Below are 15,763 nucleotides of genomic sequence, written 5' to 3' on the forward strand. Positions count from 1 at the left end.
GGAAGGGATTGGATTTCTAAGATCACCTCATTTTAAAAAATCACCCAATATTCTGAATACAAAAGTCAAAGCTCAGGAATCACCATCCAATGGACATAATTTGATATATAAACTTAAAATTTTAGTGAAAATCTCATTTATCAAAAACACAGGATGTAAAACACAACAAAACTCCACTAGGTGACCACTGGAGCAGACCAGTGAGGGGATAAAAGCCCAGGTGTCTGGCTTAGACTAGGGCATTACCAGGAGACCTTGGTTCAAGGATATGGGAAGCCATATCTCACTAGGTTCACATGAACACACTGCTAAAGAATGGCTCAAAGACTTCTAGGTAGCTGTAAACATACTTTATACAAAAGAGATCAACTAATAGACATATTTATTCTAATATGATAGATCCAGAATTCTTAATAAAAGAGTGGCTATAAAAAAGAAAATTGATTGTAGGAGTATTGAAAACAGCAAATGTTTTCAGTTTATTAGATAATGTGATTATCAGGAAGAAAACATCTGTCTAGATGGGGCATCTCTGAGTGCAATAATTAGGGGAGTGGTTTTATTGCTGGTAGCTCTCCTGTGAGTTTGGTTTTGTATCATCTGTGTCTGGGTGACCCTGGGTAATGAATCTGGATCAGCACTTCCATACTAGTGAGAACAGATTTTTATCTCTACTTCGAAAGGATTTTGTCTCTGGTGCTGTTATTTTTTCTCACTAGCCTTTTCAAAGCTCCCTTCACATCTTTGTTTCTTAAAGTGTAGATGAGGGGGTTTAGAGTAGGAATAATCACAGTGTACAAAAGGGTGATGAACTTCCCCTGACTATGTGCATAGGAGCTGTTAGGCTGGATATAGACAGCAGTGATTGTGCCATAAAATAGCACTACTACCAGCAGGTGGGATCCACAGGTTCCAAGAGCTTTACCCCAGGTTAGAGCTGACCTTAACCTCATCAGTACTTGGGCAATGTACCCATATGATACCAAGATGAGTGCCAGCGGAAGGAGGAGCAGCACCAAGGAAGCCATGAACAGCTGCACTTCATTGGCATGAATGTCTACACAGGCCAACTTGATCATGGCAGGAACTTCACAGATGAAGTGATAAATCCTGTGGTTCCCACAGCGAGGCAGGCGGAGGGTGATTGTGCCCTGAATCAGTGTGTTTCCTACACCACTCAGCCATGCTATTCCTGCAAGAGACTGGCAGAGGCGCGGGTGCATAACTGTGGTATAATGAAGTGGCCGACAAACAGCGGCATAACGATCAAATGCCATAACTGCAAGGAGAACACACTCAGTGGACCCTAGAGCCAGAGACACATAGAGCTGAATAGCACAGCCTGTGGGAGTTATTGTTTTGGCTGGACCATGGAGATTCCACAGCAGCTGAGGAACAATGCTGGTGGAAAAGCAGATATCCACAAAAGAGAGGTTGGTAAGGAAGTAGTACATGGGTGTTTGGAGCGTGGAATCCAAACAGGAGGCAAGGATGATAGCTGTGTTGCCTACCAGTGTCAGGAGGTAGAAGATTAGCACCACCACAAAGAGGGCCTTTTCAAGCTGTGGCTGATCAGAGAAGCCCACCAGGATGAAATCACCATCTGAGCTCTTGTTAACTGTCATCAGTCTACTCATAAAAAGGAGGGTGACAAGTGCAGAAATGCATGTTAGATAAAATTAAAATGGAAAGGAATCCCAAATCTCCTTGAGAGACATGGACCCTAAAGGTGGAAGATGGGCTATGTTCTGTATAAGAGATAGGCGGGAAATAGATGGAGGAGAAATAGACAGACAGATAATAGAAGATATATATATTATATATATATATATATATAAAATAAAGATTCATATTTCCAAGAGGAAAGTTGAAGAATACAGAGTGCACTGAGAACTGTTTAAGGTATAGAGGTATACAAAGAACTAGAAACAACAAAGGAATAAGAGTGGGAAAAATAGTCTTACCCAGGGAAGAGCACACCAATACGTTAACCAATCACAAATGGTCAGTCCTGAAAACATATACAAGTAACATTATATTGTCTGGCCAGCATAAATACATATAGATATAGATATTCCTAAATGCATGCATGTAGCAATTATTGAAAAACAAGGCTATAAATTTGAAAAAGAGCAATGGGAGAGTTTGGAGGAAGGAAAAAATGACATAATTATATTACAATCTCAAAAGAAAAGTAAATTTGTTTTAAAAGGTTCAGAGATAAAAAACAGACCATGCTGAAAATATTCAACAATCAATGGTTGCTCACTTTTTCCAAGTTGTCTCATTTGTTCTTTCAGGAAACCTACTCTTTTCTTCCTCAATAGCACTTAGAAGATTATCCACAAAAAGTAGAGAGTTGTCAAATATATATACCAGGTTCTTGGTAGGTATCCCATTGTGTCAGTAGGAAAAGTAACAAGGGTGCAGTTGGGGAGAAAAAGTAAAAGGAAATGATACTGCACATATCTACGTGAAAAGTATATTTGTAAACACCATGCTAAGAACAAACTATGCAACCATAGTGATTTACTTGTTTGTTTGACATCATGCATGGGTTAGCTTTCTGCCAGTATTTTTCTTATAATAAGAAAGGGTAGTCTGGAATATTTTAGCAGTCAATATAGAGTGCTCTTGTTAGTTCCAAATAATTTTAGAGCCTTGCAAAATAATTTTAGACTTGAGCATTTTATTTTTATGTTACAGTAACTAAAAGTCAATTTTCACTTTGAACTTGTGTTTTACAAACTATTTTCCTTGTTGTTGTAACTTCATAGTGTACAAACAATAGAAAATATAAGTTCAATTGATTTATTGCTTTATTTAGATATTTTTAAAAATATTTTATTTATTATGTATACAGTCTTCTGCCTGCATGCCCGCAGAGGGCACCAGATCTCATTCAAGGTGGTTGTGAGCCACCATGAGGTTGCCAGGAATTGAACTCAGGACCTCTGGAAGAACAGTCAGTGCTCTTAGCCACTGAGCTATCTCTGCAGCCCCCTTATTTAGATTTTAAAATATTCCCTTGTGTATAAACATTGTACATAGGACTGTGATACACAATGTCATTTTCATACAAATGTATATTGTATATTGAGCAAAGCCCTTTATTTTTCCATTTCATTTAGTTCTTATCAGAGACTAAGATATCTTATGAATATCCTGCATAGGAGGCCTTATAGGTGACCACTTATCTTTTGTCTGTAATCCTTCATTACTTGACCTCATATGGTCATAAAAATAGGACTTCATCAAAGTAAAGTTATTTTTCTAAAAATGCCAATTTCCCATGCTATCACGGAATTCAAACTTTGTATAATTTTTATCCTCCTTTCTGTTTTCAGAATGGTATCCAATATAACAATATGCTACTTCTCACTTAATCAAGTTTTAATTACTTTATTTATCCTGTGTCTCTTCCCAAGATTATTTTTGTTATGCTTACCAACTTCTACCTACCTGTCAGTGTTTATTTCCTGGGCATCCTTCCTGAAATCCTGAGTTACTTTGTTTGTAACCACATAAATTTACACATGTGCCCATTTTACAGAGCAGGCCACATGTCCTAAAAGGAGAGGGAAATGCTAAATGAATATAAGTGTTTCTTTTAAATACCTTTCTTAATGTTCAAAATGAACAATTGGTTTTTTTTGTTGTTGTTGTTGACTTTTTAAGATTTTATTTATTATGTATACAACATTCTGCTTCCATGTATATCTGCACACCAGAAGAGAGCACCAGATCTCATAACAGATGGTTGTGAGCCACCATGTAGTTGCTGGGAATTGAACTCAGGACCTCTGGAAGAGCAGTCAGTGCTCTTAACCCCTGAGCCACCTCTCCAGCCCCGAACAATTGTTTTTAAACAACAGGATAGACATAAATGTACTTTTTTGTCAGTTTAGGACATTTATTTTTCTTCTACATTTAAAGGTTTCTTTCCTTTTTTTATAATGACAGGTTTTATTTCCAAAAAGATTAGATCACATAAATGTACTTTTAATAAGTATCTACTTTTATCATCCTATTAAATTATTACTCTCACTGTTTTCTCTCTTAACTAGCAAATATTGTTTAAAGAATCTATTAAATAAATAGTGTGATAAAATAGTATAATGTTTCTGAAAATATCTAATTAAAAGTTAACATACATGTATTTATGTATATATCTATTAGCATTCATATTTATTGAAAAATTAGTTATTTTTTTCTAACTTTGTACAGTACACACTTTTTAGTCAAGGTACTTGAATGTCCTTAAAAATTGTGTGAAACCATATTTTAACATTACAATGTTGTAAAATAAAATTTCCAGAACCATGTTTTTGTTAAGGTAGCTGCTATATTGTTTTCAAGTTTTTCCTCTGATATAGCCATCATGTCCACATGTGCTGACATAACTCAGACTTGTTGAGGAAATAGAAGACATGAGCACCTTAATTTATTCACATTTTAAATGTAAGCATTTATTATGAAAACAATGTTTTTAATTCTTTATAATTTTTCAAAAATCCCAGTGATTTAGAGTCAAGGGAGCATGAGTAGTTGCCATGTATGCATGGAAACAGAGAGGCATAGATTGTCTCCTCAGTAGCACATGTATATCCAACACTATTGCCATATTAGGAAAGACTTCATATTTTTAAGAAATCTAAGTCATAAGGAAATTTTTCCAAATATAGAAGCAATCTTTCTGTTTTATCTGTCTTTTCTTTTTCTTATTTCTATATGTATGTTCTTCAAATTTAAGGTAACTGTAAAATATAAATTATTTCAAATGCAATTTTATAGTAAAATTTAATTTACTCTATTATTCAGAAAATTTTAAATTGCTTAACAAGCCAGGAGACATGTGAATTATTAATTGAGTCATTTAAGGAAAGCTGACTTGGCAGTTGATGAAAATAATATTACTATTACTTTCTTATCTAGAGTTTGTGCTTTGGAGAAATGAGGAAAAGAAAAAAAATGTGGCTATTATTTCCTCACCTCTGAAAATGTTGTTGCCTCATCTTCCAATTAATTTCATTGGCTGAAAACATGTTGCTTTCCAGAAACACAAGATTCTGAAAATGAATCTTTGATACCAAGGCCAAATATCAGATGTGAGTGCTTTGTCCAGAGCGAGGGGATACTGAAGTGTGTTACTGTAGCAGGAAATAATGTCAGCCCAACCTGGAACCTGGGGATCTCTATATTCCTAATGGGGCAATTACTACCAGGCACAATAGTGACCAAGAGCAAAATCTTCTGGGAAAATATATTGCAGTCACTGCTTCTGCACAGGTAGGTCTTTAATATGAGATATTTCCAGGCTGTCAAGTCACATGTTGACTAAGATTTCGAAGAAAGTGAGAATAAATTTCTCACTCTGTGCAAGTCTCAAGATACAGCATAGTAGTAGAGTGATACACAAAACATGAGATGCCTTTTACAACTTCCATAAAATTGACTATAAATGGAACTTCCAGGTTAAATAAAAGTGCTAAACATCTAGAAAATACTGGAGAAATTAGGCATCTCCGAGTTTGGCAACCTGCTTTCCATGGGTGCACCAAAAGCATGTTGAAGTTGACTGCAGAGATATTTCTACACACAGTTCCCCGCTCCCAATGCTCTAAGCAGATTCAGCCCACAGAGCAAAATTATTCAGAAGCCTGCCCCTGGGTCCAAGAAGTTTCAAGGAACACATGGGACCTTACAGGACAGGAAATCTGGCTGCAGGTTTCCAACCAGTTCTGCGTAGGGCACACCACACTGGCTCCCACACTTCACCCATCTGCTCCTCCCCATCCAGAAAAAGCAGCAGCTCCCAAGGTGGTGTGGGCACAGGAGAGCTGGCCTTGGTGGTGTGGGAGTGCTAACCCCAATGGCATAGATGTGAGAACGGGCACGGGTAAAGCATTGCTGGAAGAACTATAACCACAGGATCTCCATGACTTGGGGCAACAGCAGGATAGCAGAGAGGAGTCTCAGTGAGGGTCCAGTATTGATGCTGCAACAGAAACCAACGGCCTTGAATCAGATCAACAACTCATTGTATTGAACATTCACAAGCAAAGCTGTTTAGCAAAAGGGTATAATTGGGTGAAACACCACAGCTGCAATGAAAGAATATGTGATGGAGAGGTAGGGAAGAAGGAGGGGTGAAGTGGCACATACAAGGCAGAACTGAAAGTAAGACGGGGGGGTGAGAAGGGTGTGGTTAAGAGAGGAGCAGACTGATGCCCAGAAAAGTTGGAGAGATGCTTTTTTCTTTTCTTTTTTTCATTTATATTTTATTTCTGAGGGAGGCTGTATGGGTGAAGGGCAAATGGAAGGACTGGGAAATGAGTGAGATGGGGGTACATGATGTAAAGAACCCAAAGAATCAATTTAAAAATGTTAAAAGAACATAAAATTCTTTGTATTGCCTAAATTTTAAGGAGAAAAGGGAAGATCAAAGCTGCTTTCTAGATTTTCAAGACTTTGTAGAGACTCAATTATTTTTATGAATATTTTCATATTCTGTCCTCTCAGAAATGCACAGGTTAACCACACAGTGGCCCTTCACCTGTTGTAGTCAGACAAGCAGGTGTTGGCCTGGTATCTATCTCCTGCAATGGCTGAATCAGAAACACTGAGTGTGGCACCCAGGGTTCTGAGGTGTAACCAGCCCTCTGGGAGATTCATAGATCTGCTAAGACTAAAAACCGCTGATCCAGAACACTAAAGCCCAAACTCACAAAAATCCCTCAAAGCTGTGTGGAAGTTTTAGTGCCTCCATGTCCCAAGTGATACAGGTCCAGTGTAAATGTAACATTGTCTAAGTGTGCACAAACACAACCCTCCTCCATCAAAAAAGCAGTTCAACACAATTGCTCTCCAGGGACATAATATGGTTTCAAAATCTGCAGTTGTGGAAAAGAAATATCAGAGGTTGCTGATCAGTGTGGAAAGCTGCACATAAAAGACTTCCTGAAGTGAGTTTTACAAACTTGGATGAGGAAAGACAGATATTTTCTGAAAATTCTAACATAACCTTATAATCATACTTAGTTTGGAAAAGCAAGGCTATAATTATAACAAGGGAGTAAAGACACTTTACTGAAAATAAAGATTATTAAAAAAAATTCATGTAGACATAATAAGGGGCCATGTGAGAAGAACAGTGAATGAGAAAATTTTGCATGGTATATTCTTGCATTTGTGACACTTCTGTAAGCTATTAAAACACTTCAACAGCTCTCAGATGTCAACAAGGGAGACAGCCCTAGATGGACATGCTTAATGTGATTGTGACCTTGGTATTGTATCTTTTTTGGTATGTGTAAATTTTTATAGCTCGGATGCCAGTTCTGTTAAGTTACTAACACTTACATTTTTCCTATTAAAATGCTGAACTCCAAGCTGATGAAATTGTTTGTGTGGATCAAGTGAGGCTTGTTTTAGGAAGGAACTAAACATGCCTCCTGTCTCATTTATGTGAATGCTCACTATTACTCAGCTTTCTTACCTCTCAGTGCACTGTTTGATTGATCAGATTAAAATATTGATATTAAATGAATGAATATAAAACCTTATTTTGAACAATAATCTTAAGTAAGTTTGTCATTTTACCAACCTCAAGGAAAATATTATCAAAGAAGCAGAATTAGTAAGGAAGAAAACTGTGAGAAACATGTAAGATCTCTGGTTTGCCCTGATTTCTGTTCTAGAATATGAGGTTTTGAAGAAAACAAACCATATGAGATTTTCTAAAAGGATTAAAATTATGACTTAAGGTACACAGAGAAGGAGACAAGAGACTTTCAAATATAGACTTGTATCACATGAAACAAAAGTTATCTGGTTTATTTAACAATGTTTTATTTTCCTTTAGATGGAGGATATTTCTATGCAGCCCCCACTGGTTTGAAGTCAGCATGTGACTGCCACAGGTTCTGGGATTCTTTTTCTCATGTTGTGCTTGACTCTAAAACTATTTTCCTTGTAATCAAACCCCAACATCCTGTCAAGTAATTGGACAGAGATTTGGAATGATTTGCTATCAAGATCATTCTTTGCAAAAGAGATGTGTGGGAGGTGGAGAGAGTTTGTTCTATCTCAAGAGAGTGCCATTAAATGGAAAATGCCTCAAGACTGAAAAGAGTGACCCCAAATTTTACTCTGTGATTGCATTTGTAAGCATATGAATTTTAAGTAGACACAAGGAAATATTTGGTGATATTTCACAGGACTTAAAACCTCAAAAGACTGCCATGTTTGCTCTTGTTGCCTAGAACTCACTAATAGAAAAAAACATGCAGGGGCAGGAGAGATGGATCAGTGGTTAAGAGCACTGTCTGCTCTTCCAAAGGTCCTGAGTTCAATTCCCAGCAACCACATGGTGGCTCACAACCATCTGTAATGAGATTTGGTGCCCTCTTCTGGCATGCAGGCCAAATACAATACACATAATAAATAAATAAATCTCTAAAAATATATATAAAGAAAAAAACATGCAGAAAGCTGACCCTTTGTTAAATTCTCATCAACCCTCAAACACAAAGATGTATCATGCATGAGGAGAACAATGGGTTATTTTCAGTCCCTGAAATAACAAGGCAGAGGATCATGAACTAAAGCATAACTTCTAGTCTATATGAAACATAAATTATTCTAGTCTTCCTGTCTTTGATTGAAGTCAGACACTGGATTGACCATTGTCCTCCATATCTTAAACCACCTCAAGAAATCACAGTCTGTCTCTGCTTTGTGGTAAGTGCTAACTAACTCTTTGATAGCTATACCTGAAGGCTCCTAGTATGGACAGCGGTTCAAATAGAATCTGCTTGTCCCCTAAAACACTCCATAAAATGAAATAGGATATCTAAATTGGGAGTGACATGTATGTATTCCCCTGCACATGAAGTTTTTTGTTCTTGATTTCAATAACTCCTGCATGGCAATTTAAGAGCAATAAAACTATTCATTTTTACATTTGATTCTATAATAAAGGTCTGTAATGACAGTATTCTTTGCTAAAAATATGTCTGTTTCTAGTGGACAACCAAACTTTATTTTAATTTCTGTTATATTCCCTATAAATGCCTGTTCTACTGCTAAAATGCCCTATCTATACAAACTCTGTAATATCTATACATAAATAGTACCATGTTCAAAAATTTCTCATCCACAGCCCATCACTGACTGTCTATTGATGACTCAAATAAAAGCAATGGGTTTCCATTGTAGCAATGAAATAGTGATTTTTCATATGGCAAACATAATTACATTCATTGAGAGAACTAGTGATGGACCACATGTACATTGACCGGTAACTACTGGTTTATGAGTGGATAGCGTGAGTTCCATTAACATGAGAAAAATGTGTTTCCCAACAGCTAGATCTGTCTAGTTTAATACATGTGTCAACTGAGACAGTAATTCTTGAAATAAATAGTGATGAACAAATAAATAATGCCTCAGTATCTTTATATTTCATTTGCTATATCATTTTATTCCCCAGCTGCTACCACAATTCTATTCCCAAAATGTTTGTGAGAAACATAACCACAATGAGTGGATTCCTCCTAACGGGGTTCTCTGACAACCGTGAGCTACAGATCTTGCATGCTTTGCTCTTCTTGGTGACATACCTATTGGGATCAGCAGGTAACTCCATCATTATCATCATCACAACACTGGACCCACAGCTGCAGTCCCCAATGTACTATTTCCTGAAGCACCTTTCCCTTCTGGACTTCTCATCCCTCTCTGTCACAGTTCCCCAGTATATTGACAATTCCTTGGAAGGCAGTGGATACATTTCATATACTCAGTGCTTGCTGCAGGTTTTTTTCTTCACGGCTTTTGCCTGGGGTGAGGTGGCCATTCTCACAGTGATGTCATATGATCGTTATGTGGCCATCTGCCTCCCATTGCACTATGAGGTCATCATGAGTCCCAGAAAGTGTAGGTTGGCTGTGACAGTTGTATGGCTAAGCAGTGGCATCCCAGGAACCTTGTATATATCAACCATATTCTCTATCAGGTTCTGCAGTGCCAAAATAATCCACCATTTCTTCTGTGATGTCCCCCAGTTGCTCAAGCTCTCCTGTTCTAATGATTATCTTATAGTAATAGGAGTGGCTGGTTTCCTGTCTGCAATGTCTTTTGCCTGCTTCATTGGAATTGTCCTCTCCTATGTCCATATATTCTCCACAGTTTTCAGGATGAACTCTGGTGAAGGCCGGTCTAAGGTCTTCTCTACTTGCCTGCCCCACCTTTTTGTTGTCTCATTGTTTCTTTCCACAGGTTTCTGTGCATATCTAAACCCAACTTCAGACTCTCCAAATGCTTTAGATTTCTTGTTCTCTATCTTTTACACAGTACTATCTCCAACACTCAACCCTGTCATTTACAGTCTGAGAAATGAGACCATAAAGAGTTGTGTAAGGAAGTTACTGTTGAGTACAAAATTCACTGGTTAGAATCATTTTTGTCCTGTTGTTACTAACTGTTCAATTTTATGCAGGAATGTTTTTATTCATTGGTATTCATTCAACCTGTAATGTTAATGAAGAGTAATTTTCTCTGTAGATAAACTACATTTAAACTACATTATATAACCGTTGTCCTTATGCAAGTGCATTGTCTGATTTCTTTGCATTTTACTATTAAACTGTTATTCTTTTGAATTAAGAGAAATTAAAAGCCTTATAATATAGATCAGCTACTTCTTCCTAATGCATCCACACACAGACACACTGACGAGTGTCTTAACACTTTTGCAGAGGCAATATTACAATATTACAATAAAAAGAACAAAAGTGAGCCGGGTGTTGGTAGCGAACACCTTTAATCCCAGCACTCGGGAGGCAGAGGCAGGTGGATCACTGTGAGTTTGAGACCAGCCTGGTCTACAAGAGCTAGTTCCAAAGCAGCCTCCAAAGCCATAGAGAAATTCTGTCTCAAAAAAACCAAAAAACAAACAACTTCAAAAAGAGCAAAAGTGATACTATTAACCCCAATTCCACCCACCAAGTCATAATTTTCAAGTCAACCATTTACTTTCAAATTTTTAATCTTAAATTAATTTTATCTATCAAGATATATCGATATATATTTATATGATATCACTAGGTACATTTGCATAGTCTTATATTTTTCTAAAGTACAGTTTTTAATTCATATTAAAATTTATATTTATATTCATGCATTTTGCCTACATTAAGTATCTTCAATATTCAATTACTATAAGTAGTAATAAAATTGAAGTTTTGTCTTATAATTCTAAAGAATAGGTTTATTGAATCAAAGTTTATAAAATATTCACCTCTCTTAAATGATGTGACCATATTTCTTTCCAAAAATAAATCATTTATGTGTCAATTAGCAGTGTAGGACCAAGGCACTTCTCTTCTAAAACTCCCATGACTTTACAGGTTCATGAAGAACTATGCATAAGGAAGCTTAGAGCTGGATTAAGTCCTGTCATCCTGTCAGATGCCTGAAACATAATGATAAACATCACTAGAATACGTATAACAGCAATAATTCACATTTGCTAAATTTCTTCAAATGTATGATAGTTCAACAGATCAAACACATTGATAATATTTGTTTGTTCTCATATGTTTTAATGTTTTATATATTCTCTTATTTTTGTAAGAAGCTTCATAAGAATGATAATCCATTGTTTTATAGTGGTAAAATAATTCTTGTTTCTATTTCATTTATTCCAACCATTTTTTTAATTAAATTTTGTATATAGGATATTGAGTTTTAGGTTTGGACACCTGTAGTAACAAAACTTAGCCTAGATTTTCAAGATACAACTACAAGTGAGTGATCATCATACATTTTACCTCCTCAAAAACTGGACTGTCAATCCATCTGCTGAAACATGTAATTTACATTTGATTCTCTTTTGATTACACACTTTCTGAAATACTTCTGTTATTTTATTAGTTTATTGACAACATAAGTAAATCAATTCCATTTTTCTAGGCTTATATTTTCAATGTATTTGTATGAGCATCTAATTACAAATTTTGGCTAATAAAATATTGGATTATCATTACCAAATGACTTGGGTGAAGTCATTTATAAACTCATTGGTTTATAAGTACTTTATTGTCTTCTGTATTAGATCTTCTGACTGTCTTCATTTTAGTTCATAAAATTATGTTCCTTAGCCAGATTGTGGTGGCACACACCTTTAATCCCAGATTCAAGGGGCAGAGACAGTCGGATCTCTGTGTGTTTGAGGCCAGCCTGTGAGTTTCAGGACAGTTAAGCCTCCATTAAAACATATTTGCTACATCATTTACACAGACTTAAGCGATGCTATTTGAACACCCACTTATTCTGTAAAAGTTAAAGGAAAGTATTATTATTTTTTGTTGTCTAGGTTGGATTATTCTCAGAAACAGATGTCTGTCTGAGTATAGACAAGTGAGTTGGAAGGCACCCTCCTCTCACCTGGTTTCATTTTCCTCAGTTATGAGCTTTAATTATTTCTTTTGTGAGTTTATAATTACAACCTTTCCCTGTTTCCTTTCCTCCCTCCAAACCAGCCCATACAACCCACTTTGGATCCAAAATTATTAAACAGTAATTGAAGGGATAAATAATCCACAAGTTTTTTTGTGTGTGTTTCATTTATTGCTTTGGGGGATACAATGTTTTCTTCTTAATTGTTTCCTGTTTAAAGAAGCTTTTTATCCAAGAATGAGTATTTCCTGCAGAGAACTTAAACATGCACAAAGACCACCTTGGATAAACACTTGGACATGGCACTGTCATGACTGTTTGAGTTCAAAGAAGTTAATATGTACAGTACTCTTGCTGAAACGTTGGGAATTGATTTTGTCCTCATTTTGTGTGATCATATAAATGTCACAAGTCTTAGGCTGTTCATCTTTATGCCAGATGAAATTTTGCTCAATCTCACTTCATCCTGCTAATCAGTAAACTGAATATCAGTAATACATAAAGTACTTTGTCTTAGGGCTTCTATTGCCTTGAAGAGACACCATGACTTTGGCAACTCTTAGAAAGAAAACATTAAATTGGGTTGACTTGCTTAAAATGTCAGAGATTCAGTTCATTATTGTCATGGCAGCAAACATGGCAGCATGCAGGCAGTCACGACATTGGCTATATTTTGATATGAAGGCAACAGGAAATGGTATCAGACACTGGGCAGTGTCTTAAGCATAGGAAACTTTAAAGCCCACCCCCAACAAGGCCATAGCTACTCCAACAAAGCCATACTTCCTAACAACAGCACTTCCTATGAGCTTATAGGAGCCAATTACATTCAAGCTACCACATTCCACTACCTGGTTGCCTTAAGCTTATAACCATATCATAATGAAAAATGCATTGAGTCCAACTTCAAAAGTCCCTACAGTCTATCACAGTCTCAACGATGTTTAAAAGTCCAAAGTTCAAAATCTCCTCTGAGACTCATGCCATCTCTTAACTTTGTAATCCTCTATAAAATAAAAAAAAAAACCACATATTTCCAACATATAATGTTCCCATTCCAAAACACAGGGAAGAGAGCATAGCAAGCAATATTGGAGAAAATCAAGACCAAACACCAGCTGGGAAAACACCAAACTCCATCTCCATGTCTGATGTCAAAATGATTTTGGGATCTACAACCCCTTTCAGCTCTGTTGACTGAAACACACTTTTTTCTCTTGGGCTGGTTCCACTTCCTGTTACCAGCTCTCCTCAGTGAGTATCCAACAGCTCTAGCATCCCCAACATCTTAGGTTCTCCAAAGCAATCCAGGATTCAACTTAACAGCTTCAAGAAATGGCCTCTCTAGGCCTCCATTCAAGGACACCCCTGACATATTCCTGGTCTTAGTGGCTTTCCTTAGTCCTGCAGGAAGGTTCCATGAGGCCTTTCTTCTATCCTTGACTCTGGAACCATGTGGCTGAAGCTGCCAACTGGGCTGGAACATCGTCCCTTCATTTAATTACATATTCACCAGCTTTCTGTCTTCCATCACTGCCTAAGCTTGGCTCCCCATGAATTGTTTTGTAGACCAGGATAGGATCAAACTCACAGATCCACCAGCCTCTGCCTTCTGAGTGCTGGGATTGAAGGCTTGCACTACCACACCCAGCTCTAAGCTTTTCTTTAATTCTTTTTCACAATTAGCTGGCTGGAATCTTGCGCTGAGGTCACTACTCCCTTTATTCAATTTCTTAACCCATTCACATCCTTGAACACAGGAGTTAGCTCCATTCCATCTAACTCCATTCCTTTTTTTCCTCAAATTTTAAATTTTGTGATTTACCCTGCCTAGCTCGCTCCTTTTCATTATAAATCTTCATTAGACTTACCACTAATAACCACAAGACAGAGCCTATCTTAGGCTGTTTTGAGATTTCTTCTGCAATGGAATTAATCCAAAACTCTTTACTGTAGCCTGAGGCAGAGTATTCTACAAGGGCAAGAGGCAGCCACTTTCTTCACCCAAGTATCACAAGAATGATCTCTAGGCAGCACGCTAAAATTCTTCTTCTCTGAAATCTGGAGTGAACCCCCCACAGTTCAAATAACTCTTAGCACCATTGTCTTCCATGCCTCTGCTAGTATGACCAATTAAGCAATGTTTAAAAGCATTCCACCACTTCCCTAACTCTCGAAGTCCATACTTCTCTGAACAAAAACATTGTAAGGCCCATTACAACAATAACCCAATCTCTGGTACCAATATCAATCTTAGAGTTTCTATTGCTATGAAGAGACACCACAACCACAGCAACTCTTATAAAGAAGATATTTAATTGTGGTGACACTCTCACAGTTTCAGAGGTTCAGTCCATTATCACCATTGCAGGGAGCATGGCAATGTACAGGCAGACATGGTACTCACTATATCTTGATATGAAGGCAACAAGAAATGGTCCTAGACACTGGGAAGTGTCTTAGCATAGGAAACCTCAAAGCCTGCTCCCACAGTGACACACTTCCTCCAACAGGACCATACTTTCTAATAGTGCCACTCCCTATGAGCTTAGGGAAGGTCATTACATTCAAGCTACCACATAGTTTTATTTCAGTCATCTGGAAATCTTTTTTTTCTCACACCCACTATGGCATTATTGTTATGATTGTTTCAAGCACACTTTATTTTATTTAACAATGTCTTCAAATAACAAGAGTGTGGTACTAACAGCTTAATTCAGTATGTTGTGATTGTTTTGTGTTATTGTTATTTGGTTATCCCTTGCTGTATCTAACTTATAAATTAAACATCATAAGTGAATGAATATATTGGAAGGCATAATATATATGGGGTCCAAACCTGACAGTTCACGCTGGTGAGGACTTAAAGGGAATATCCATCCACTGCTGATGGAAGTACAAACTTGTACAGCCGCTTGGAAAGCAGCATGGTGGTTCCTCAGGGAGTTGGGAATAGATAGACCTCAAGGTCTAGCTATACAACTCTTTGGGCATATACCCACAGAACTGTAAATCCTACTATAGAGACGGTTGCTCACCGAAGTTCATTGCCACTCTATTCACAACAGCCAGAAATTGGAAACTGCCTATATGTCTGTCAATGAATAGATGGATAAAGAAAATGTGATACATTTATACAATGAAATCTTTATCAATCATTTAAAAATGAAATCATGAAATTCACGGGTAAATGGATGGAGCTAGAAAAAATCATCCTGACCTATGTAACCCAGAACTCAAAAGCAAATATTGTATGGTATATATTTACTTATATGTGGATGCTACCTGTGAAGTCATTGAT

At 37.0% G+C, this 15,763-nt stretch overlaps 2 protein-coding genes across 2 annotated transcripts; one reads left to right on the top strand and one right to left on the bottom strand.

The window, feature by feature from the left end:
* Positions 1–671: 671 nt before the first annotated feature.
* On the bottom strand, positions 672–1,625 carry LOC113838457 (olfactory receptor 2G3-like). Its single transcript, XM_027434133.1, has one exon. It carries the CDS (start codon positions 1,623–1,625, stop codon positions 672–674), a length of 954 nt encoding a protein of 317 aa, XP_027289934.1.
* Positions 1,626–9,518: 7,893 nt separating this feature from the next.
* LOC100752388 (olfactory receptor 14J1-like) lies at positions 9,519–10,457 on the top strand. Its single transcript, XM_027434135.1, has one exon. The coding sequence runs from the start codon at positions 9,519–9,521 to the stop codon at positions 10,455–10,457; it is 939 nt and encodes a 312-aa protein (XP_027289936.1).
* Positions 10,458–15,763: the final 5,306 nt, after the last annotated feature.

Source organism: Cricetulus griseus, chromosome 9, assembly GCF_003668045.3.
Source record: "Cricetulus griseus strain 17A/GY chromosome 9, alternate assembly CriGri-PICRH-1.0, whole genome shotgun sequence".
Classification (NCBI taxonomy): Eukaryota; Metazoa; Chordata; class Mammalia; order Rodentia; family Cricetidae; genus Cricetulus; species Cricetulus griseus.